This window comes from Chiloscyllium plagiosum, unplaced genomic scaffold (assembly GCF_037043375.1).
Source record: "Chiloscyllium plagiosum isolate Xiang-an unplaced genomic scaffold, Cpla_swu_hap1 HiC_scaffold_19, whole genome shotgun sequence".
Taxonomy (NCBI): Eukaryota; Metazoa; Chordata; class Chondrichthyes; order Orectolobiformes; family Hemiscylliidae; genus Chiloscyllium; species Chiloscyllium plagiosum.
In genome coordinates, this window is record NW_028270157.1 from 35,895,716 (window position 1) to 35,923,107 (window position 27,392).

General features: G+C 40.5%; 1 protein-coding gene across 1 annotated transcript in view; it reads left to right on the plus strand.

Moving 5' to 3' along the window:
- The window catches only part of ppp1r3ab (protein phosphatase 1, regulatory subunit 3Ab), a 57,711-nt gene that overhangs the window by 17,260 nt on the left and 13,059 nt on the right, over nt 1-27,392 (plus strand). The window contains exons 2-3 of the mRNA XM_043709539.2: nt 20,216-20,274; nt 20,372-20,502. Coding sequence (XP_043565474.2) covers nt 20,216-20,274; nt 20,372-20,502 — 190 coding nt within the window. The remainder of the gene's footprint in view (nt 1-20,215; nt 20,275-20,371; nt 20,503-27,392) is intronic.

Genomic DNA, 27,392 nt, shown 5'->3' on the forward strand with positions numbered 1-27,392 from the left:
CGATACAGAGAGGTTGTTGCTACGCTCCACAAGCACCCTTTCGGTTAGTGCCCTCTATCGCCTGCTGGGTGGCAGGGCCTGGCAGGATATTAACCGGTTATGTGAGGTCTGGGAGCAAGAGCTGGGAGTGGAGATCTCTTCTGAAACATGGGAGAACATATGGGAGAATACTCAAAAGATCTCAATCTGTAATAGGACATGCGCTACTCAGTTAAAAGTTCTGCACAGGGCTCATCTGGCACCAGACTGTCTGGCGAAGTTTAAATAAGGGGCATCTTCAGTGTGCCCCAAATGTAAAATAAGTGTAGGTACTCTTACCCATTGCTTCTGGACATGCCACAGGCTCCATGTTTATTGGAGCGCTGTAGCGGGAGAGATAGGGAGGATATTGAGGACTGAAGTCAAAGTAGACCCGATATCTCTCCTCTTAGGTCTTCCACATTTACCATCTTTAGACGGGCATGGGAAGAAACTATTTAATATTCTTGCATACTGTGCACGGAAGATTATTCTGATGAATTGGATGTCTGAGAACCCGCTTGCTGGGATGGCAGAAATTAATTATGGAGCACATTCCCTTGGACTTTTTCACAAACATGGTGCACCACACAACAGACAATTTTTATAAGACATGGCAGCCCTACTTGAGTTATTTGAATAGAGATTTATCGGTTATCTTAACTAGGGCATTTGTTTAACCAGGATGATTAGATTTGTCAAGTCCTGGGCCCTGGAGGGGGTCTCCCGAGTTAATACGGGTATGCATACAATGCTCCCGTTCCTTTGTTTGGGAGCCTTGCGGCAAGCATAGCTGTTCTGTATCTTGTGTGTTTTTTTGGTTTTTTTCTTTTCTTTTTGGTGTTGCTTTGCACAGTGTTAGGGTTTGCTTTGTATTATAGAGTAGGTTAGTAGTTAGTAGATAGTAGTTGTATTGTAATTTGTGTTTTTTTTCTTTTTATTATACTGATATTTGTGATTGATTGTTTTTTGAAATAATTTTATATGTTTGTAAAGTTTAAAAAAAAGCTAATAAATATATTTACAAAACAAAAGAGAAATAAGTTCTGGAAAATGTGCAAGAAGGTAGAGCACTGGATTAGCCATGATCAACCGAGTAGTGGAGCTCCCTTGAAGGGCTGAATAGCTGATTCCTACTGCTATGTCTTCCTTTCTTTTGACCTTATTCCTGGTGATATCCTGGCACACATCTTCTACATTTTGTGAATGCCTTTACATTTGTTCTGAAGTGGAATTACCAGAATTGGGCATAATACCTCCAGCTGTGGTCTCATCAGTGATTTTTAAGGTCCTCCTGCAATGTTAGCATTTATATTGTATTCCTCTGTTTATAAACCAAAGTGCTCATATGCCTTTTTCACCTCAATCTGCTCTAATAATATTAAGGATGTGTATGGAATTAGCAGTGTCTCTTTGCTCATCTACACTTTTCAAAAACATACTGTTCCTAGTCTGTTGTGTTTTCATTTTAGTCCAAAGTGTATCACTTCACACTTGTCCACTTTGAACTCCATTGGACATACTTCTGTCCATTTTATCATTCTATGCCATTCTAAAGTCTGTAACCATCCTCATTATGATTGATTTTGTTAAGTTTAATATCATCTACAAACTTTATAAAATTAATTTATACCTCAAACCCTGGGCTATTTACGAAAACGAGTAATGGGCCCAAAACTAATTGTTTGGAACACCATTGCAAACATCCTCTGGAAAAGATCTATCTACATCTTCCCTTTTCTTCCCCTTATTGAGCTACATTTACATCAATACCATAATTGCTCTCCTGAATTCCATATGCTTCCACTTCTTAATAAGCCTTCTATGTGGCACTTTATAAATGCCATCCAAAGTTCTAAATCTACATCATCTTCCACATTGCTGTCAGAAACTTTGTCACCTCAAAGAATTCAGTCAAGTTAATTGGTGAGAAATTACAGTTAACAAATCCATGTTGGCTTTCCTTGATTAACACATGCCTTTCCAAATAGAAGTTAATTTCATTCCAGATAATGGTTTCAGTAACTTTCCCACCCAACCACCGAGGAATGAAGGATTCTAACCAATTCCGCTGATATTTTTACCTTTGCTTCTTTCAGCAATTTATGATTAGAAAGCATTCCAACTGCATCCTTTTGGTGTATCCTTAATATTAATATGCTGATCATAACTTCAGCCAAGAGTGTGGTGCTGGAAAAGCACAGCCAGTCAGGCAGCATCTGAGGAGCAGGAAAACGATGTTTCGGACAAAAGCCCTTCATTAGGAATGATCATAACTTCAGTCTCCTTTAGCATAACTTTCACATCATCTGCTCTCTTTGTATATACCTAATTTAATACTTTTATCGTGTCCTTTGCCTCTACATAACAACTTTTGTGTATTTTCTCTGGCAAAATCGCCTACATTTTAAATGGTTACAAAAATGTTTTGCAGCTCAATTTAATGTTGTCTGCTAATTGTTTCTCATAGTGACCCTTTGTTTCCTCTAGACACATCTACAATTTCCTCTTGTACTTTCAATTAAACTTCCTCCTGTATGTTCTTACTTCACCTTCCTGGTTACTAATTGAATTTTGCTCACGACATTTGGCACAAGCCTCACTTTTGTGTTTTAACTTTGGTTTTTATTTCCTTTGTCATCGGGGCTTATTACATTTGGATACTCTAGCATTTAAATTTCCAAGGAAGATGCATTCTATCTGAATTGTTTATTTCCTGAATGCTTTACCATGAAATTGTTTTTTCCAACCTATTTGTGGTAGGCTTCCTAACTTGAAAGTAGCATTTCTCCAATTGAACACTTCGTATTAGATATAGCTGTCCATAATTACTTTATGTCAAATTATGTTGTGGACACCATTAGCTATATGATCTCTCATTTCAATATTTCAACTTGATTTCACAGGACCGAACCAAAAATTAGTTCCAGAAATCTCCAATGCCATGCATTTTTATGTATACCTTATTCTGGTTTTGTTTCTGCATTCTGCCACAAACGTTGGTATATTTGTTTTTTTTTAAATGTTATTATTTTGTCTCTCAAGAAATGATTAGCTCCAATAGAATTATAAACATTGTCCTCTCTGATTTTATCCAATTTATGTTTTCCTTCACATTCCTATATCATTGCCAAGATATATTCTTGGCTTTCTGCTAATTCACATCTAAATGCTGTTACTCAATGACGTTATCTGAAAGCTGGCAATTCCCAGGACTACCTCAGCATCACCTCTTTTGACCCCTCAACGTAATTGTCAGGTTGTTTTTCTGACATCTATTAGTGGGTGAGCGTAAATGTTCTCCAACGAATTAGGAATACTGAAGCCACCATCTTTGTGCCCTGCCACAAAATCTGTTGACTTGCTCCTTACACCAGCCTTCCTCCTGGTAAATCTCTGAGACTGAACTAGACTTTGGCGAATCTGGAGCCTTTTAGCTCAGGATGAGATTCAAATCCACACCATCTCTGGGAGCCTATAATGCCCTGCCTCAGCTCATTTGCTGCTGAAACCCTCATCTAAACTTCTGGTAAATCTAAACTTGACAGTCCTGCTGTTCTCCTCTTCCTTTGTAAATTTAAGGTTCCTATGGCATTCGACTGACCACTCCCAAGCTTCATAGCACATAGAGTTATTGTGACAATTGTGACAAGAATGTGCAGCAAAATCTGTACTGCTGACTGTAAGCTAACTTGAACCAAGTCCCAGTCACTATTGCCTTTGTGTTCACAAGTTGACATGGGCTCTTGCTTAAGCAATAGTCTCAATTCTGAAATTATCACCTTGGCCTTCAAAACCCTCAGTGACCTTTTTAAATATGTGGACTACAGCCTGATTCCTCCCCTCTCCACAGTGAACACAATACTCTCGCCCCCATACCTGTTGATTGCACCGAGAAGCTCTCACCAGTATTCTCTGTTAGACAGTCTCAGATGGCCCATCCTTCTACTGTTTCCATGCCAGCCATGTTCTGTCACTTCCATATGACGTTCTGACACCACATGCTGCCTTAATAGTTTCCGAAAGACACTATTTCCTTGCAGCTGTCTTAAATCAGTGACGGAGGACAGTTAATGGATGATCCCTCAGCGAGTCTGTGTGTAGCCAAATGAGTTTTATGTAATATAGTGATCAGGGCAAATAGGGAAGTTTAAATCTTGTCAAAATTAGAGTGATGCTGGAAAAGCTTAGCAGGTCAGGCAGCATCCGAGGAGCAGGAAAATCGATGTTTCAGGCAAAAGCCCTTCATCAGGAATGAGGCTGGGAGCCTCGGGGGTGGTGAGATAAATGGGAGGGGGAGGGCTGGGGGGAAGCTAGCTGAGAGTACAATAGGTGGATGGAGTTAGGGGTGCAGGTGATAGGTCGGAGAGGAATAGGTGGTGGGAAGGACATGAGGACAGTGCTGAGCTAGAAGTTTGGAACTGGGGTAAGGTAGGGGAGGGGAAATGAGGAAACTGGTGAAGTCCATATTGATGCCATGGGGTTGAAGGGTCCAGAGGTGGAAGATGAGGCATTCTTCCTCCAGGCATCGGATGGTTAGGGAGTGATGATGGAGGAGGCCCAGGACCTGCATATCCTTGGCAGAATGGGAGGGGAAGTTGAAATATTCAGCCACAGGGTGGTGGTGTTGATTGGCGCGGGTGTCCAGGAGATGTTCTCTGAAGTGCTTTGCGAGTAGGCATCTGGTCTCCCCAATGTAGAGGAGACCGCATTGGGAGCAACGGATACAGTAAATGACATGTGGGTGTGCAGGTTAAACTTTGATGGATGTGGAAAGCTCCTTTGGGGCCTTGGATGGAGGTGAGCAGGGGAGGTGTGGGCGCAGGTTTTGTAATTCTTTCGGTGGCAGGGGAAGGTGCCAGGAGCCAGTGATGGGGGGGCGGAGGGAGTTGTTAGGGGGCGTGTATCTGACCAGGTAGTTGCGGTGGAATGGACTTTATGGAAAGCATATAGGGGTGGGGAGGGAAATATATCTCTGGTGGTGGGGTCCATTTGTAGATGGCAGAAATGGCGGAGGATGATGTGATGTATGTGGAGGTCGGTGGGGTGGAAGGTGGGGTTCTGTCCTTGCTGCGGTTGGAGGGGTGGGGCTTGAAGGCAGAGGTGAGGGAAGTGGATGAGATGTGCTGGAGAGCATCATTGGCCACGTTGGAGGGGAAATTGTGATCTTTAAAGAAGGAGGGCATATGGTGTATTCTCTGGTGGAACTGGTCCTCCTGAGAACAGATACAGAGGAGACGGAACAATTGTGAATAAGGGATAGCATTTTCGCAGGAGGCAGTGTGGGAGGAGGTGTTATCCACAGCTATCCACCATTTCCACTCTACAAACTGACCCTACCACCAGAGATATATTTCCCTCCCCATCCCTATCCACTTTCTGTAAAGTCCATTCCCTTCACAACTATCTGGTCAGGTTCACGCCCCCTAATAACCCACCCTCCCCTCCCGGCACTTTCTCCTGCCACCTCTGGAATTGCAAAACCTGCACCCACACCTCCTCCATCATCTCCAACCAAGGCCTCAAAGGAGCCTTTCACATCCATTAAAGTTTCACCAGCACTTCCACTCCCATGTAATTTACTGTATCTGTTGCTCCCAATGCGATCTCCTCCACACTGGGGAGATGGGACGCCTACTCGCAGAGCGCTTCAGAGAACATCTCCGGGACACCCGCACCAATCAACTCCACCATCCCATGGCTGAACATTTCAACTCCCCATTGCCACTCCCTCATCACCTGACTCCTGGATCTTGACTCTGACTCCTCTAATCTTGACTCTGATCTCCAGCATCTGCAGTACTCACTTTCGCCAAGTTTAAATCTTGTGCTAATTTTTGTCTGCCAAGAGAAAGGATTAAAATGCTTAAAGCTAATGGTTTGCATGGATGTAATGGGGGAGACAGCAATGTAGTGATCATTTCACTGGACTGGTAAATCAGAATACCATGTTGAAGGTATGCGGAAAAGGGTTGAAATCCAATCATGGCAGATGGTGAAATTTGAATTTAGTAAAATTCTAGAATACAAAGCCAAACTAACGGTGACCAATATATTGATTGTCATAAAAATCCACCTGGCTCATTAATGTCCTTGGAGAATGGAGATCTGCTGCCCTTCCCTGGTCTGCCTATTTTTGACTCCAGACCCATAGCAATGTAATTTTTCTCACTGTTCTCTGGGCAATTAGGGATGAGTGATAAATGCCAACGATGCTCACATCCCATGAATGAATTTTAAAATGTCATGGCAATAACCTTGTTCTAAATCATAATTCTTTAAATTCTTGACACTTTGTCTTGATGCTTCTGAGGACACTTTAGAATGATATATGTATCTATGTTGCTGGAGGGATAAAAGAAAAACAATTTTGTGAGAACAGACTTAAATGGAAAAATTGCCTTTAAAATATTGATTGGACATATTTAAACCATTGGCACCTCAGCCTCTTTTATATCATCACCACGCACTCCCTCATCAACAGGACTGGCAAGTGGCCTTTTGTGATGACTTTACTGATGAAACCCGGTAAGAGTTCCAACATGTTGAAAGGCAAGATCTTACAACATAATAATGAGGCTTCATACCTGGCTCAAGTGTTCTCCCCCTCCCCAGCAGCTCCCCCCGTCCCATGACAACACACAAATACAAACAAAGCACCCGGAACAAACATCTCTATAAGACTGTTTTCTGTAGTTTTAAATTGATGGTTTCTTGAGATCTGACATTTCCGGACTAACATCGTTTAACATATATAAAATTAGTATATTTTGGAACTACCGCTTTAAATGAAGACTCTGTGAAGAGACTGTGAAGTTTGCCTCACAGTAGGATGGCTGGTTTGTTCGATAGCATAGGGGGGCTTGGATTGTTTTGCTGAGAAAATGGTGCAACAAATTTACACCAAGAGAACATTTCTGCAGGCTCTAGGCTTACCATTGGTTCACTCAAGTTTCCCACAGTCCCAGAAAGGGGTTAGAGGTATTGAATTTTTAAAAGGTCCCTGCAGTCTGTCCATTTACTTCTAAACTGAAAGGGAGCCAGGATCAATGATAGCTAATTAGCACTTCCATTGAGATGCAAGGCTAATTCATTTTACATCACCGTGGGGACAAATTCAGGGAAAGTTATTTTTAAGATCAAGTGATCCATTTCCTTACAAACCAATTAATATCCCAGGCAGACACCTGAAATTCTGTATGGTCAGCAGTGAAAAAAGACTGCTCAACTTTGAGGGATACCACGAACAGATGTAAAATGGAGTTAGTCTCAGGTCGAAGAGAAGCATACTTAGCAAAATTGCGGCACAGGGATGTCGGTGGAAGCCAGAAGCAAGCTTCAACTGCTTGTGAAAAGGACTATACTTCCGTGAAGAGTGCAAGGGGTGAGAAATATAAAAGGCATTCCCTCTTTTTGCTGCACAAAGTATAACTTGCCTAAAGAAGTAATGTTTAGTCAATAGTTTTTTTAAGTCATTTGTTACAGCAAATGTTTAGAGATTTTGATCATGGTGGCTCAGTGGTTAGCATTGCTGCCTCACAGCACCAGGGTCCCAGGTGCGATTCCAGCCTTGGCTGACTGTCTGTGTGGAGTTTGCACTTTCTCCCCATGTCTGCGTGGGTTTCCTCCAGGTGCTCTGGTTTCATCCCACAGTCCAAAGATGTGCACGCCAGGTGAAGTGGCCATAGTGTTAGGTGCATTAGTCAGAGGGAAATGGGTCTGGGTGGGTTACTCTTCGGAGGGTCGGTGTGGACTGGTTGAGCCGAAGGGCCTGTTTCCACACTGTAGGGAATCTAATCTAATAATCATCATTCTTTCGAAGTTCAAATTTCTTTTTAAAAGGTGTCTGTCTACAATGGTTATAAAGCTCAATTAACTTCCAAACCTCTTCCCTGCAAAATCTCCTCTGATGGCTTCAGTTGTCCCATCTCCAAGGCGAAGTTCCACGTACTTTCAATATATCTGTTGGCCCACTCAACATGACACAAAGATTCAGGCCTCAAAGTTACATTCAAAGAAAACACCCATCACAGCCATGTGTTTGAAACTGAAACCTGTATTAATGTTAGGAAACATACATTTAAAAATTCAAGAGGCAATGGTGACTCTTCTTACTGTGGATATAATGAGTTATGTGTAAATATATATTTGAATCATTTTCCTTACGTGTGTTGCATGGTCAGTACGCTGCAAGTTGTACAAAGTGATAAGTTCTTTTAAAAGTCTAACATTTCATTGATGATCAATAATGGTGCCATTTATTGCATGGCCTGGAAAGGAGCAGCATCTCTGAAAGTCTTGCCATATATAGCTTTTTAATTAAGGAATCTTTGTTAGGTTTTGAACCTGGTTGTCAAGGCAGTATGTGATGTTAAACCCTCACCATCCACCATAAGCTATTGTCTAAACAACATTCAAAGCTGGACCATTCATAGTGTGTGAACATAGAGCTCTGTGCAAGGCCTCATCAGCTTGTGGAGCATGTGTCACTGAGATATGTACAACTTGCTTACAAACCACAAATTTATATGGCTTTGACAAAACCATACGTGTAGGTTTGCATTCCAAGGGCCTGCAGCCTTTATGTTTCTGGGTGTTAAGTTCATGGGAATGTTGGCTGGCATGAATGGAGTGTGCTGTATCTCCTGGCACTTCCAGCATTACATTTATTGAGAAGGACAGCACCTTGCAGGGGTCTCACCTTTGTTGGAAATATGTTTCAATGAGGGTTTTAATGGGGTAACGTGGTGCATTGCTCCATCATCCTCGTATCTGCAGGTATAGCAGTGCCGGACATTCCCTTAGGTTCCCCCACCAGGCTCCTCCTCTTTTTCATTTGGAGGTCTGAAGCTCCTCCATTTCTTGCTTGCAGATTGTTCACATCTTTGCTGCACAGGTTTGTGTAGGGCACGGTGGATCCCAGTGATCCAGAGAATATCTGCGGTGCATCATGCAGCCCTCCACCAAAAAACTCCAGACAGAGAATCGTCATCTTGAGCAGTCCATTGGTTTGACTGCTGCCCTTGTTGAGGCAGGGGCAGCTTTGCACCTTTCCCTACTGGCCTTGGTGATTCCACATAGGTATTATGAGAAGGTCCTTTTTAGATATCCCCTTTCCCCTGTAGAGGTGAGACATCCCTGCAGTTGCTGAAGGGAAAGTAAACAGTTCCAGCACCTGAGAGTCCAGTGTACACTTGCAGAATTCAATTCCAGTGATTGCAAACCAAATTAAGAAAGTGAAAATTATTTTAGTTAGTGAATATTCAGAGGAACTCATAGCTGAACGTATGGGTAATGATTTATCCCTTGTAATTGAAGAAATTTCTTGATGTTACCAAATCTCACAACTCTTGCTGCCTGGATCTTAGGATCTGTGATGAATGTCATAAATTAATTTGGACTGTTCGTACAAGGCATTGGTGATCACCCTGATGTATTTGTGAGTGGCTGACTGCAAGATGCTACACATGTCATCAGTGAAATCTTGGAATGATCCAGTGACACAGAAATTCAATGCTGCTGTTAATTTTAAAGCTAATGGCATCAAATTACCTCCCAGACCATGAGAACCCAGGTCTTCCTGAAGTAGCTGACATAGGCTAGTAACAGAATCCCTTGACATCATTAGCCATCTCCCACATTGGCTCCACCTGCAGTATATTTGATTACATGCATTGCTTGACATCTCACTGGCCCCTGGTTTCCATCGTCCTAAACAGCCCGGCCCTTTGCTGGCATCCCTTTTTCTATTCTAGTCATTGTTGCACTTGGTCCTGGACTTCCAAATGCCATTTACTTTCCAGGTGGACCACAGCTTAGAGAAGCGCTCTGTCCACTTGATCCATCTTGTCTGCCTGAGCTGAACTGCAGATGCAAGGGAGGCAAAAATCTGGTCAGCACAGTCATTATGGTCCTCCCTGCTGACTTAGGAGTTTTCAATTAGTGGAAAGCCATGTGGTTTGTTTCATCCAAATTCTGGTCTCCACAGCACTGTGTACATCTCTATCCTTGACCTAAACTACAGACCTTCACATTATCTCAGCTATGTCTGTGAATAGTCCTACCTTGATCCGAGAGGTGGAAGCCAATCACCTTGCATACTCACTCAGTCACCTTTCACCCTCGTTCTATCATACTTACCTTGGCTTTATTGACCTTTGAGTTAGCACCAACATGCTTGATTAACTTTCATTTACCATTGATTTGCCTCCCTCAGCCCACTTTTGGGTATCTGGATTGCACCTCCCACGTCCTCTCGTGTCCTTGACCTGCCACCACAATTATCGAACCTTCCTCCAAGACATATCACTTGTCCTCTGTTGCAATCAACTCTCAAGATCTAATCGTTCACCTTCCTTCTACACCATAGGATCTCACCCACAATCGTGCTTGGCCTCCTGTTAGTAGGAAATGACACTCTGTGTAATTCAGCATCTTCCCTCTGCCAAAGTGACCACTACAGGTGCATTATGAACCCCAACCCTCACTTGATCATCTCTGTCTTGCACCATCACCAACTGATATCAATCCATCATCTGTATGGCCTAACAAAGCTCCCATTGAAAGAAAAGGCCTCCTGTACATTTCAGTATTACCAGAAAGATTACCTCACTTGCTGAATACAAAGTGTAGCCAGTTGTGCATCTAAAAACATGTTTCTCATTTGCTGCAGAGTTCATTGCAAAGGAATTATTTAATCTGATGAAATGCTATTTTAATAAAGTATTTATCAAATGCAGGTGCATTAAAATTAGCCACAAAATTCTGATCAACTGTAGCTGTAATTCTCTGCTTTACAAACTCTAACTCTTGCCTCCTGCCCCATAAAGTGCACTCACTAGTTGCAGGCAGCACAAACTTCTGGCTACAGAATATGATGACAAACCCTGTTAAAACTAAGAGCAATTGTGGACCATTAAGCCATAGCCTTTATTTTTGTCATTCCCCTTTCACCAATAATCCTGAATTTAGTTTGGAAAAAAGTTTTCATATCAAGGACAAATAAGCCCTTGATATGGTTCTGTTTCTTTAAAAAAAGTTTTCTGAAAGATAATCACCACTGCTATTTGTTCAAGCAGTTTCAGAATGATATTTATGTCTTACTAATATCTTAAATTAACTAAAATGCTGGAAATCTGAAACAAAAACAGAAATTGCTGGAGAAACTCAGCAGATTATGTTGCAGCTGGTGAGGCCACACCTAGAGTATTGCATGCAGTAATACCTTGAGTATTATTGAGAAAGGATATATTAGCACTAGAGGGGATGCAGAGGATGTTCACTAGATTGACTCCAGAGTTGCAGGGGTTGGCTTATGAGGAGCAACTGAATAGACTGGGATTATATTGTTTGGAATTTAGAAGAATGAGGGGTGATCTTATAGAAACATATAAAATTATGAAGGGAATAGATAAGATAGAAGTAGAGAAGATGTTTCCACTGGCAGATGAAACTAGGACAAGAGGGCATAGCCTCAAAATTAGAGGGAGCAGATTTAAGACTGAATTGAGAAGGAACTTCTTCACACAGATATTTGTGAACCTGTGAAATTCCCTGCCCAGTGAAGTAGTTGAGGTTTCCTCAATACATGTTCTTAAAGCTAAGGTGGATAATTTTTTGAACAGTAAAGGAATTAATGGTTATGGTGAGGGGGTGGGTAATTGGAGCTGAGGCCACAGGAAGATCAGCCATGATCTTATTGAATGGTGGAGCAGGCTTGAGGGATCAGATGGCCTACTCCTGCTCCTAGTTCTTATGTTCTTGTTTTGATCATAGGTACTGTGGCCTGTTGTCAGAAAAGGATAATTAGGAATAATATTCATTGAATAGAATTTCTCATCACCACTGGTTATCCTTCAGTTTCATTTTAAATTCAAAAATTAAATTGAGCTTTAATTTAATTCACTTTGATATTCTAATTGGCCTAAGGATATTGCAGCATGTTACTACTAAGAATTGAAAGATCAATTAAACTAATGCCTTAACAACCTATAAAATAACTTGGGATTATAGAGTCATAGAGATATATAGCGTGGAAACAGACCTTTCAGTCAAACTCGTCTATGCCAACCAGATATTCTAAATTAATCCAGCCTCTTTTGCCAGCATTTGGCCCATATCCCTCTAAACCCTTCCTATTTGTACACCCATACAGGTGTCTTTTAAATGTTGTAATTGTACCAGCCTCCATTTCCTCTGGCAACTCATTCCACACATGCACCACCCTCTGCATGAAACGTTGTCTCTTAGGTCTCTCTTAAATCTTTCCCCTTTCATCTTAAACCTATGCCCTCTAGATTTGGACTCCCTTACCCTGGGAAAAAGACCTTGGCTATTCACCCTATTGATGCACCTTATGATTTTATAAACCTCTATCAGATCACCCCTCAGTCTCCGACGCTGCAGGAAAAACAGCCCCAACCTATCTAGCCTCTCCCTATAGCTCAAACCCTCCAACCCTGACAACATCCATGTAAATCTTTTCTGAAAACTTTCAAGTCCCACAACATCCTTCTTTTATCACTGAGACCGGAATTGTCATGCAGTATTCCAAAAGTGGCCAAACCAATGTCTTGTGCAGCTATAATATGACTTCCCAACTCCGATACTCAATACACTGACCAATAAAAGCAAGCGTACCAAACACCTTTCTTCATTATCCTGTCTACCTGGGATTCTACTTTCAAGGTACTATTGAATAGCAAGTGATAGTGCATGATACTGGAAAGTTTTTGGAAGTAGGAAAAAAATATTATTCAATTGAATTTTCTTTGCACAAACCACTTTTACTAGTGTTATTAATGTACAACCTTCCAAAATAAATTACTTTGGACAGTTTTAAGTTAATAGACTACCAATACAGATGTGCCTCAAGGGAACCAATTGTATTGAATGGTCCTTATTTGTATGTACATGGGTCGAATGTGTGTTTATGTTATGACCAACATACTGTTTTTTGGTGACTTTATCAAATTGACACTCAGAGTCATAGAGATGTACAGCACAGAAACAGACCCTTCAGTCCAACTCGATCATGCCAACCGGATATCCCAACCCAATCTAGTCCCAACTGCCCATATCCCTCCAAACCCTTCCTATTTATATACCCTTCCAGATGCCTTTTAAATGTTGCAATTGTACCAGCCTCCAGCACTTCCTCTGGCAGCTCATTCCATACACACACCAACCTCTGTATAAAAACTTTGCCCCTTCGGTCTCTTTTATATTTTTCCCCTTTCACCCTAAACCTATGCCCTCTAGTTCTGGACTCCCCCACCCCAAGGAAAAGACCTTATCTATTTACCCTATCCATGCCCCTCATGATTTTACAAACCTCTTTAAGGTCACCTCTCAGCCTCTGATGCTCCAGCGAAAGCAGCCCCAGCCTATTCATCCTCTCCCTATAGCTCAAATCCTCCAACCCTGGCAACATCCTTGTGAATCTTTTCTGAACCCTTTCAAGTTTCACAACATCCTTCCAATAGGAAGGAGACCAGAATTGCAAATGAGCCTTCTCTCCTGTCCAACATAATGGAGACTTGGGCAGGGGCCACTTTGCACTGAAGCAGTAACTGTTATTGCAGCCTAATGTCTTGGCCTGCATGACAAATTAAAAATGTTTAAAGATACATTCTCATCTGTTCTAACTGCAGACCCTATATTGCAATTGGAGTTAAATGATTTTCCTATAGATAGAATATATAATACAATTTATTTTAGGTTCCTTCTTTACTCTGGCAAAACAAAATGCAACCGAAAATGAAATTAGTAAAGCTATTGTATGGTATGTCGAACTTTAAAGACCAGGATGAAAGGGAACACTCCTCGATAGAATGTCAGAGGAAAGAATGTAGATGAAAGAGTTAGATATTTACATTCCGGTGTCCCAAGATGCTATTTGAGAAGTGTCCGAGCAAAAAACTCGAATTCTGTGTTGGAGCTAGCATCTTTTCGAAGCAAATGAAAATAGTTCTTCATTTTCTATCAGTATGGGATAGTAAACAGAGTAAAAATGCTTGATGCCTCAAAACCTCAGATCTGAAACTACACACAAAGATGCTGGCAAAAATAAAATCAGCAGTATAGGGCAGCATGGTGGCTAAATGGTTAGCACTGCGACCTCATAACACCAGGAACCTGGGTTCAACTCCAGCTTTGGGCCACTATCTGTTTGGAGTTTGCACATTCTCCCCATGTCTGAGTGCTCCAGTTTCCTCCCATAGTCCAAAGATGTACAGTTTAAGTGAATTGGCCATGCTGAATTGCCATAGTCTTCAGAGATGTGTAGGTTAGGTGCATTAGTCAGGGATAAATGTGAAGTAATAGGGTAGGGAAATGTGTCTGGGTGGATTACTCTTTGAAGAGGTGGAGTGAACTTGTTGGACCCAATGGCCTGTTTTCCACACTGATGGGATTCTATTCTATACATTTTAATACCCACCAGGAGCTGTTCCAACAGCTTTTAATGGAGGCTCATGGATGTAACCAACCCAAAATTTAATTGGCATGATATGTTTTTATGTACAAATAATTGTACCTTTTATATGGGGCTGTTTATCAGTCTAATATATTGTACATTAAAGTTGTTTTAGACTTATGAAAGGAGCATTCATATTTATCAATGCCACTGCATCTCATGACTTACCACAATAGTTCAACTCTAATTTTGTGATCTAATTATAATCAAAACAAACCTAGCTTATCCTCAGAAATTGACAACAGGCATATATCACCTCTACTGATTATAAGCTTAATAATATTGAAAGTTAAAAATTATTAGCAGCACAGATAAATATCAAATTCATAAACACAGTTATTCAATGCACATCTAAAATTTCTCAGAGATATTTCACAAAGTCTGTTCTTTAAGAAAATAAGTCCTGTTTATAAAAATCATATGCGTGAATTCATTTTGGATAAAGAAACCTGTTTGAGGCTCTGCATAAGCCTATTTGGAGTTTAATAATAACTATTCTAAGTGCAGTCTGCTGATACTGAGAGGGCAGTATGACAACAGAATTCATTTTATGCAAAATGACAGATGGCTAAAGATAAAGAGATAGCAGAAAATATTTGCTTTGGATTTAGCAGGGAATTAGAACAGGTGAACATGACATTAAAGGATGAGTAATGAGGGAAGTGCATTTGATTTTTTAAAATAACATATTAAATAAACTATTCAGTCCCAAAAAAGATAAAACCCTTGGTTTGGATGGATTACCTCTATGCATTGTACGTAATTTAGGACAGTCATAGTAGGGAAAATGTTAGAAAATACTTTTTGTGCCTGAGGACTGGAGGATAGCTTTTTAAATATCCAGATGTAGATACTAAATCCCTACAGTGCAGAGGGAGGCCATTTGGCCCATTGAGTCTGCACTGCCCCACCGTAGAGTATCCCGGCACTATGAGGCAACAATGCTAACCACTATGCCACCGTGCTGCCCTATATATCTCTAGATCTAAAAGAGAGAGGGAAGGAAACATGTCTAGAAAATTAGAGATTAGCCAGCTGCATATAAGCAGGAGGAAAAATAATGGAATTCCTACTTAGAATAGAAGAAGGTGTAGAAATGAAAAATTAAAAGGGAGAATCTTATGTGACCAACCTGCTTGAGCTGACAGAGAGAACATATGTGATATTGCAGTAAATATAATTTGCCTGGATTATCAGAAAACCTTCAATAGGATCCCTCATAATATACTGATTGTTATGATTAGTGAGTGTATAGTTAGAGACAAGTGGCAGAACGGGTTGTTAACTAGCTTTAAGATGGTGAGCATGGATGGTTTGAGTGATAAAGAAAGGCTGGATAGGCTGGGACTTTTTTCACTGGAGCGTAGGATGTAGATAGGTGACCTTATATCGGACCTTTATAAAATCATGGGGGGTATAGAAGGGTTAATGGTAGGTGTCTTTTCCCTAGCATGGGGAAATGAGGGGTATAGAAGGGTTAATGGTAGGTGTCTTTTCCCTAGCATGGGGAAATGAGGGGTATAGAAGGGTTAATGGTAGGTGTCTTTTCCCTAGCATGGGAAATTTCAAGACACCAGGGGCGTATTTTTATGCTGAGAGGAGACAGATTTAAAAAAGACATAAAGGGCAAATTACTTAGGGTGGTTCGCATGATTTGAAACGTCTCCGGAAAACTAGTTCCCATTCAGCTGTCAAGAGGCTGCCTTTCTTCACAGGTTGTGTTTAGGTCACCACTGGGCAACTGCTATTCAGACTTGGAGAGAGCCCTTAATGAACCCCTTTATAAAACGGTTCCCTTTATATGTGATCTGCCATTATCCCAGCTTGCCTTGGGATGGGGCCATTTTTGAATGCTGCAAAGCACTGCAGCATACAAAGTATCAAGGCGAGAGACAGTTTCTGCTGACTAGGAGTCAAGGATGAGGAGGTAAAATCTAAAACTTAGAACCAGACATAGTGGACTGAATTTTCCCAGAAATAGGCTGAGTGTCATTTTTGGCAAGTAGCCCTTCCACTTTATGTACACTGTGAAAAGCTGTTCCTGTCTGGCCGTTCCTGACTTGGTGGATGGCTCGTCTTTAAAAATGGCAGCAGGTAATCCTGGCACTGATGAGTACTTCAGCCACTGGCAAGAGGCAAGATAGAATGAGTGAGGCACTATAGAGGCATGGTGCATAGCTAATGAGGCGGACTGTGGAGAATAGCATGAAGAAAACCATAAAATTTTCTCAAGGAGCGAGGGAAACAAAAAAATGGTTCTGAAGGCACATAAATGACATTTCATTGTAAATACAAGCTCACATTCATAAATGAAATGCTATTTGAGAATCAAGCTTCAGGTTATAAATTCTTAGCATCATGCCATCAGAGAACACTGTCTAAGGGAGTGCTACTCTTTCCCTGATGCGCAGTGTAATTTAAAACTTTCTCATTGTTCAATGTGGGACCATCAGATACTGGGACGTCTTCAAATAATTGAAAATGTTCACTTTTACTCAACAACAACAAAAGTGAAGAAAAGTCAAATAAACAAAAGTTGTATTTGATTTTGAGAATATGCAAAGACTGCTTGCCTTTCAAGCAGCAGCAATTTTATAGTCAATAATTAAGTGATCACTGCACCCTGCTCACATCTATTGGAAACGGAAGTCAATTAAGTCCTGTCAGACTTATTATATCTGACACCACAGTGCTTCATCATGTGGAAGGTGATGTTCTTCCTGCTCACTGTCCTCCTCAGACGACTACTACTAATCTCTGAACTCTTCAGAGTCCATCATATCCCCTCTGTGGCTGCTGTAGTTGTACACTGTTTGGAAAGTGCTGCGAGGCCTCTTGTCCCATTTCCAACAGCTCCCCCCCAATCAATGAAGAAAGGCAATGTGGCAGATAGAAGTATCTTGGTGAGTACTTTCAGTTCAAGAGTAGAGAAAATCTGGGCCTTTGTGCAGTCTAAAAGATCTTGTATTGACACCTTTGATCAATTCCAATTCCCAGAGACAGCAATGATTAAGCTACAACGAGCAATGACTTGTCAAGATTGATTGTGGTGTGGGGGTTAAATAAAAAATAATAAAAAAAAGAAAAAATCAACAGGGATTACTCCAACTCTATTTTGATTTAGAAAAAAAGAAGAGAAAAAAAATAAATAAACAGGAGATTGCTGGGGATAAAATAAGCACTACTGCACTTAGGTGGTAGTGTGGGGGTTAATAAAAAAAAATATAGAAAAAAAAAAGAAATAAACAGGAGTGTCAAATTAGCACTACTGCAGTTAGGCGGAGAAAAAAAGATTGATTGTGACTAGGCTTTGTATCTCACACAGTTGGACACTACATGCATCTCACACACTAGAATCTGTGTGCTCAGAAAGAAAACAGCAATTGACTCCATTCACTCCAAGTGCAATTACAGCTATTTTTCATTTTCATTGCACATGTATGATTTTCAGGAGCATGGAAGGCAAGTCATGTTTTACATAGTAAGTCACAGGCTCAGCCTAGTAATCACGAGGCCCTCCAAAGCCTCCATGTTTCTTTCTTCCTTGCACTCCCTGTCAAACCCCATGTTCGATATGTTCCTACATACCTCTTGGAATTGCCACTTAATCTCCTAACATTAATTCTGGAGCACCGGCCCTACAACTTAGTCAAGCCAACCATCATTTTCAACTGCCCCTGTTGAGGCCAGCATGGCTGTGACTGACGACACCCCCTCCTGTATTAACCTGTGTCCTCCAGTGCACTATAGTCTCTCCCTTTTCTGTTGAGATTCCCCATTTGTCCCCTCTGTGACACAGTAAGCTGCCTCAAATCGCCAGAATTGATTTCTCCGAATTTCCCTACCACAACCGTAACTTCTGATCACCTGCCCTGGCTTTCATTGAGCTGACCCTCAGGACTGACCATGGCTTGACCCCTGACCTATTTGGACAGACAGCCCTGACTATTTGATGATTGGACCCTTGACTGATCTCTGTGAAGCTCCCCAACTGACTGACTAATGACTCATGGATCTGTCATGAGGCACTCACCATGTGGGGTAATCACACAGCAAACTCCATTGGGTTTACACACAGATACTCCCCTGTCCTCAAAGACACCGAATGACTTGATTTGAATGATTTATTATCATTTGTACTTTGCAAAAGTGAAAAGTGTAATATGTTGCCACACTCCGGCTAAATCACACGGAGGGATCTGGCACCAATAAGGATAGTCCCAGCAGGAAGGAATGTCTCTGCCCTTGATGAGGACTAGGTAAGGGTCACATTAGGTTTCATTTCTATCAGGCTACCTGAATATGGCCGTGGCAGGGTTGCCACTGGTTTTTGGCCAGTAGACAGGTAGGCTGCTGCTGCAGTTATTAAATTGGAAATGCACAGACAGTCATTATGTAAACTTACTGTGAAAGACAATAATGGATTGTTTTTGTCCACTATTGGGGAGATCAAAACAAGGATCTTGTTGAAGAACATTAGTTCAAATGATTGTTTTATCCTTAGTTGGGAATATAATGTATAAATTTATATCCATTATCACTAATTTCATGTGTGACATTTTCACACATCAACAATAATATCACAAAGGGAAAAATATATCAATCTGTTCATATTATTTGGCACTGCATGTGAATATGTTCCTTCCCTATGAAATAGAAGCAGCTTTTCGAAGATCTGAGCTGTTATTTTATCCCAAATGATTTGGCTAATTGAAAGTCTGTTATATTTTGACAAGCTGACTTGCAGGAAGCTTTAAAGTTAATATTGTCTCACCTGACAATTGGCAACAGGAAGTCGAAGAGACAATTGAGACTTGAGCAGTGGAAGGGTTTAACTGAAATTCAGAGAGTGTAGAGATGACAGTTTATCTCCTTGCTGGATACTTTTAATGTTAATATCGCCAGCATCAATTGCAGTACTCTGCTTGGTATTCATGAGAGGTGGAAATCAGTTTTAAGTACTAGAGGGAGTTTGTCATGTTGAATCTGGAGGCAATTAGACCTCCAGTACTTAGCATATGATTTAAACTGCTTTGAGACTTACAACTAAGGTATGGATTTAAACTTGTTGCTATTAGTATCTAAGGTTCAGTTAGGCATGATGACGGTCTTTTCCTTTTGATGGCACTTTGTAGAAGCAGGACTAGACTTCTGTCTGCTCCTTTGAAGCTGACATAAACCCAGAGAATTTTCATGCATTGGGGAGGTCATTTTGCCTGCGAGGCAGAATCTTATTGGATTCTGTCATGAAGAAGGAGTGTGCAAGTTCTGGAAACTGGAGCAAGGAAAGCTGTTGGTGGAATGGACAAGTGCTGCAGCCTCAAACCCAATGGCAAGAAAATGCAGAAAAAATCTTCAAGGATAGAGAAACATAGTCCTTTTGTTGGCCTCATCCTTCACTGACACAATTCGGGACTTATCAACAGTAAAAATCAGTTGTCGGACATTTTCTAGCAAATAGTTTGCGGGAGCAGTGGAACTAAGGACAGATGGGAGAAAAATGGAGCAAAAAACTGTGGTCTGTCTCTTTAAATTCAGAGAAGGGAAAACCAAGAGTTGACTGAAAGGAATGGAGGGTCACTGACCTGATACCATATGGGATCACAGTGTGAAGTCCAGACCTCTGGTTAAAATAACATTCCTAAAGTTTGATCTGGTTAAATTTTAATCAAGAAACTTTATATGATATAACTCTAATATAAATTATGTCTTTTTTTAAAGCAAAGAGAACCTGGAAACACCTGATGATGATGGCTATACAGTAGGACAAAGTACCAAAGGTATAAATTATTTCTTTTTAAGCTGCTTACATCTATGATTATTAAAGCTAAAGAGCTGCCCATGATAAATTACTGATATTGTTCTGAATTTACCCAGACACAGCCCAGCAGGAAAATAGGGAGACACCTTTGGAAATGAACAAATTGATGCATTTGAATACCGAAAGCATATTTGATGATAATCCAGAACAAAAAGAAGAAAGAAGTAAACAACTACTAGACACGCAGGTATGAAGTAGTCATTCACTGCTCTTTGTATATTTACACTTTGATCCAATTTTACCTTTTTCTCCTTCCTCCTGGGATGAAATGCTGATTTCAGCAGGGAAAGTTGACAAAGGAGTCATTCCCTCAACTACTCAGGCCTAGGTGTTCATGGCAAAATTGGTGGCCCCAATGCTGGGAATTCTGTCCGCATTTCCAGCATCAGCTGTTTTTGCTGGGGCAGGATAAGTGCACAGATAGTAATCCCCTGTACCTAACGTGGCCAGCTCCATTGCATGGTTAGGCATATCATAGCACCACCATCCCAAACGCCACCCCATACACAATTATCAAGGAATTTCTGGATGAATCGAAGTTCACCCCTTAGATGAGTCTAAATTTGGGAAACTTAGAAGGGCTATGTTGGAAAGGTCTTACATGTGTCCTTCTTTCATCATAATCAAAATGCCTGTCCAGCTGCTTCGACTGAAACAGTTCTCAGCCTCATTATGAATGTTTGGCTGAACTCCAAGACACTCAATTGCTTTAGCTCAGCAAGATATTCTGTTTTGGAAACCGAGTAAAATGTTTACTTTGCTTGATTGCAATCTTTATGTGGTTATAATTAAGTTATTTTTATTGTGCTCCTTTATCAATGTTGAACATTTATTTGAATAATATTAAGGAATATGAAAGTGCTTAAAACTTCTGTTACCGATACTGATTGACACATTGTTGAGGGTGCAGGGACAACAGTTTTTTCAAAGAAGATTTTCAAATGGGTGTTTTATTTCTCAGCATTTCAATACTTGCCATTGTTATTATGTGGACATTGATTCTCCACATAGAACAACATTGGTGAATGGGCGTATAGGGAGCAGGGAGGACATGTTTGGAGCAATGTGGGTGGATGAGGCAGGAGTGGGGACTACAGGACATAATCACTTTTAATGCAATTGGAACAAAGTCCCAGAGAACTGAGGAGCCCTTTCTAATCAATGTGCCTTGGCACCTGCCATCCATGTGGCTGCCTATGATTTACTTGCTGGGTTGGTGGACTCGACTCTATCCTGTCCGAGCCCTTCCTGAATAAGATTAGAAATAATGGAACCTTCTAAACTGAAATAAGTCTCCCAAGTCAGAAAATCTCGCCAGCCCAAGTCACTAACTTCAGTAGCAAAAGTATCGTCCCCAGTTTCTCCACAACAAAATGATATGCATCTTGTTTCACCTAATGTTATTACCGAATAAGTCAAATTTGGCTTGACAAATATTTTTTGTAATTTGACAATGTGATCTTACAATGAAGCACACGCATGCAATACTTCAGATCAGGTTTAATAATAAAACATAAGGTTATTACACAAGGTAAAATAGAATAAAACAAACCATTGACACAAAGTTAAAGATTTTGAAACAAACAGTGAAATATAATCCCATACGTCCCAAAAAAAGCACTCCTTTACTGTACTCACACTGGAAATTCATCTCCTTCTGTGTTTATATGGAAAGCTTGATTTAACAAACACAGAGAATGCTGAAGAAACTCAGCATGTCAGGCAGCATCTGTGGAGAGAGAGAGAAAAACAGAGTTGTAGAGTCATAGAGATGTGTAGCACTTTCAGTCCAACTCATCCATGCTGAACAGGTATCCTAAATTAATCTAGTGACATTTGTCAGCATTTGGTCCATATCCCTCTACGTGCTTCCTATTCATATACCCATTCAGATGCCTTTTAATTATACCTGTCTCCATCACTTCGTCTGGCAGCTCATTCCATGCACACACCACCCTTTGTGTGAAAAAGTTGTCCCTTTGGTCCCTTTTAAATCTATACCCTCTAGTTCTGGACCCACCCAACCCAGGGAAAAGACCTTGTCTATTTACCTTATCCACGTCTCTCATGATTTTACAAACCACTATAAGGTTACCCCTCAGCCTCCAATGCTCCAGAGAAAACAGCCCCAACCTATTCAGCCTATAACTGAAACCCTCCAACCCTGGCAACCTGCTTGTGAATCTTTTCTGAACCCCTTCAAATTAACGTTTCAAGTCCACAATGACTCTCCTTATGAGTTTAATTTTACTGTGGCTTCAATTCTTTATTTTGAAAATCTGGTTGTCTCTTCTTGGAACCTTCATAAAACTAATCGTTGACTTTCCCAGCTTGAGAAAAAAAGAATTAGAATGAGAATTAGCTTTATTGTCATGTACTCAAATGAGTACAGTGAAAAGTTGACAAATTGTTGCCTCTTATGGTGCCATCTTAGGTACAAAGGTACATATTCTTAGGAGGAGAACAATTAGAAATATAAAGAAATAAAAAGTCCAGCATCATTTCTTCAGAGTTATAAGCAAATACTTTTGGTCCTGAACTGTTAAACTAAACATATTACACTAAGATAACTAATTTCTTAATAGCTCTAGACTTCTTTGTTTGCTCCGGGCTAACTGTTTTACACATTCATCTTCAGTCTAGACTTCTGCAAACTGCCCAAACTCTAACTGAAAAGCTCTGTGAGGTCTCCCATAAAATCCAAAAAGAATTCCAGAATCCTCTGTCTGACAACCTAATGTACTACACGGTTTATTCTGTTTGCTTGTAAACTCTCCCAATGCAAACAAAACCCAATTATTGTCTGGGCAGTCTCTGTCCAATACTGTGTTTAAAAGAAATCACTGTGATTACAGAAGTACTGACAAATTAATAATTAAACTCCCTCAAAAAACAGACAAAATTTATATACCATTACTTTAAAGTTCAAAAATATAAAGTAACTTATATTAAAATATATGTCAATCGCACAGCTTATAACACGCTGGGAAATCCATGACTGTGAAACCTTACTATGAAATAGTGAACCACATTCATTTGTCATTAATTTCCAGCTCTTTATTGAGGTGTTTCAAGTGACACTCGACTGTGAGACTACTAGGCGTCCAAACAAAGTAAAGACTTTTATCTACCATAAGCACATGGAAATACAGCTTGTGAGAGACAGTTCAGTAAACAAAGCTTTCTTTACATTCTTGCACACTCAGCAGTCTACCAGTTATCATAATGTTTTGTATTGTTTATGGTCATTACTGTTGATGTCTCATTTGAAGGTAGGACCAGTCCCAAGTTAGGTTCAATGCTTCAGTTCTGTTGAAGAGTCATCAGATTCGAAATTTAACTCAGCTTTCTCTCCACAGATACTGCCAGACTTGCTGTGTTTCTCCACAATATCTGTTTTTGTTTCAGATCTCCAGTATCTGCAGTTCTTTGTTTAGAGTTAAATGCTTTCTATTTAGATGCTAATCAAGCTCCTACTGTCCATTGACCACAAACCTTGACGCTTGCAAATAGGTTCCCATTGACAATGGTTATCTATCTTTAATGTTAATGAGTTCCTATTTTGACATACATTGTACATCTATATATTTCTTTAATTGCCTAATTAATTCTAGTACCAAATAAGCACACAATTCCCTCCTTTTGGCTCTTAGCTGTGCTCACGAAAGCTATGACGTATCATGACAATCAAACCTTGAGGTGGAACTTGAACATAAAGCTTCTGGCCCAGAGATAGTGACACAACCACTGTGTCCCAAGACCTCCATATTAGTCATCATCCAGTACTAAAAACGGTGATGGTCAAGTGTCCAATTTTCTTTCCACACATCAGTCACATCTACCCTCTATTAATTTATATATTGGATGGAGTTAAAAGTTGATCCTCAGCTTGATTGATTGCATTATGAACGCACTTTTCCTGGCTATCAACGGGAGTTGAACATGGAGTTTCTGGCTAAGAGGCAGAATTGCAACCGACTGTGCCACAAGTCCTCTTCGGATCTACAAGTCGTAGATACTGACAACTGTAAGGAGACCACAAATAAATTAGTATATTAATACAACTGAGTTTCTTTGACATATTTCACTGATAAAATGGACATTAACATGAATTAAATACTATAAACGTTTTCGAAGAATAAACATCATTATAAAAAGGATAAGCCATGGATGTTCCTTATATTGAAGCTTGTTTATGTTTTAAAGTTTCTACCAATAATATGGTTCCATTAGTATGATACCTCCTTTTGAAGAACTAGTAAGCAAACAATTGAGCAACCCCTTTAAAAAGGTTTTATGTTCTTGCAAATAAAACCAAAAATATTAAAGGAAACATATTATATTAAAATATTGAAGCTGGGAGTGATGATGCACATCAGCTAGTGTGGTGCCCACTGGTCACATTAGGCTTCAAGTGTTGTACTGATTAATAGAAAATAGGTCTTCAGAATTCTATCCACTCCCCTTATATAATGTGATCAAACATGCAACATTTGATGTTCCTGCTCACTTCAACCTTAGTCCAACAGCATCTTAGCAACAAAAATTCTTCAAATATGGGATCACATTTTTTGTTTTCTAAAACCATATGAATAACTTTCTGTTTTGATGAAAAATGATATTCATCTGCTCAAAATACAAAATGTTTATAGATTTATTTTTTAAAGTTACTTTATTTATCAGGCATATTGGTTATCCAACGTTTTTATGTCTTTCTTTCACTTAGCTGGAATACTACAAGTATCTCATCAAAGGTATAACAATCAGAGTCTAAGGCCTGATCACTGGGGATGCTTTGGTCATCACTACTTACCAGTTAGAATAATTATCAATGATAACTACCCTCTGTTTCCTATTATCTGGATAATTAAATTCTGAATTGCCTGATTTATAACAAATCTTATAATAAAGGCAATGACCCATTTGGAGTCCAGTGGGTAATAACAGCATGTGACAAAATGCAGGAAACTGCTGTGACTAATTAAATTATGGATAAAATAAACAAGATAAAATAGAAATTAATGAGAAGAGTGTTATAACATTTTGATACAAACATTCTGAAATAAAACTTAATATTTTTAAAGAAGGAATATATTCTGCTGGTAGTGTTTTGGACTGGAACTCATTATGTGTTTTATTACCTTGAAACTTCTTGATAAGTGATGTGATAAATCGAGGATAGGAAATGTGATATTGGAAGTCAGCCCTCCACAATTTAAGATGGAGGAGCAGATAATTGTATGTTGGAGATCAGATATTTCTGGGAACTTGTCACGATATACACAAGAATATTTAAAGTAAACTCATTGTGTTGATGGATTATTTTCAAAACTCTATGTTAATCTGCAGAACATACACCAGAGATGGATAAGTTCTATTGAGTCAGATCACTTGAGGTCTATTTATAGCATTATTTATATAACTATTTACAAGGCCACAATATCACAGACTTACACCTACTGTCTAGGTTCTATGCTTACTAATGTTGCTGGACAATGCACAGAGCCAACTGACTACACTGACTCCATTAAACAAAAAGAATGGCTGAAGGTGAGACAGACATCTTAAAACTGGAGCGTTACATGTCATAACATTGTGTGGCTATCTTAAATATACAGGTCTGACGGGTCTGGATGCTACGGCATTATACAATATTTCACCTTCCTCCCTTTAAAGATTGGGAATCCTTTCTTGATACGATGTACAAAAATGTCCATATTATATAAAAGTGTCCCTACACATTCAGATCAAGCTTTAGTAGATGTATGGTATGACCAGATCAAGGCCTTCTATAGTTATCCTGATTTGATGGTGCAGTTTTGCTCCTCAGTGTGCTAGAAGAAAGTGAGGACTGCAGATGCTGGAGAGTCAGAGTTGAAAAGTGTAGAGCTGGAAAGCACAGGAGGTCAGGCAACATCTGAGGAGCTGGAGAATCGACATTTTGGGCATAAGTCCTTCATCAGAAATATGGGGTTGGAGGGGGAGAAGGGGACTGGGAGCTAAATAGGAGGTGGGGGTGGGGCTGTGGGGAAGGTAAGTGGGAAAGTGATAGGTGGATACAGGTGGGTGATGGTGATAGGTCGGAGGGGAGGGTGGAACGGATAGCTGGGAAGGAGGATGGACAGGTAGGACAGTTCAAGAGAGTGGTGCTGAGTTGGAAGATCGGATCTGGGATGAGATTAGGGGAAGGGAGATGAGGAAACTGGTGAAATCGACGTTGATCCGATGGTTGGTGGGTACCAATGCAGAAGATGAGATATTCTTCCTCCACGCATCAGATGGCTTGGGTTTGGTGGTGGAGGAGGCCCAGGACTTGAATGTCCTTGGCAGAGTGGGAGGGGGAGTTGAAGTGGTTGGCCACAGGGCAGTGAGGTTGTTTGGTGCATGTCCCAGTGATGTTCTGTGAGTTGGCATCCTGTCTCCCCAACGTAGAGAAAATGACAGAGAGCAACGGATACACTAGGTGAGGTGTTTGAATGTGAAGTAAAATCTCTGCTGGATGTGGAAGGATCCTTTGGGCCTTGGACGGAGGTGAGTGTGGGGTGTTGGTGGGGGTGGGGGGGGGGAGGTTGTTGGGTGTGGGGAGGTGTTGGTGCAGGATTTGTATCTCCTCAGTGTGCTCTCTGTCATTGTGGATAATTGTGTATCATTTAATGTGGATGTTTGGTTACTTTCCAGCATGACATCTTCTCAACCAAGTCATCATCCTATGGTAAAAACAATGACTGCAGATGCTGGAAACCAGATTCTGGATTAGTGGTGCTGGAAGAGCACAGTAGTTCTTCCAGCATCCGAGGAGCAGCAAAATCGACGTTTCGGGCAAAAGCCCTTCGTCAGGAATAAAGGCAGAGAGCCTGAAGCGTGGAGAGATAAGCTAGAGGAGGGTGGGGGTGGGTAGAAAGTAGCATGGAGTACAATAGGTGAGTGGGGGAGGGGATGGAAGTGATAGGTCAGGGATGAGGGTGGAGTGGATAGGTGGAAAAGAAGATAGGCAGGTAGGACAAGTCATGGGGACAGTGTGGCTGTTCCACGCAGGCATCCCCTGTGGCTGTTCCATTCAATAACAAGTATATCATT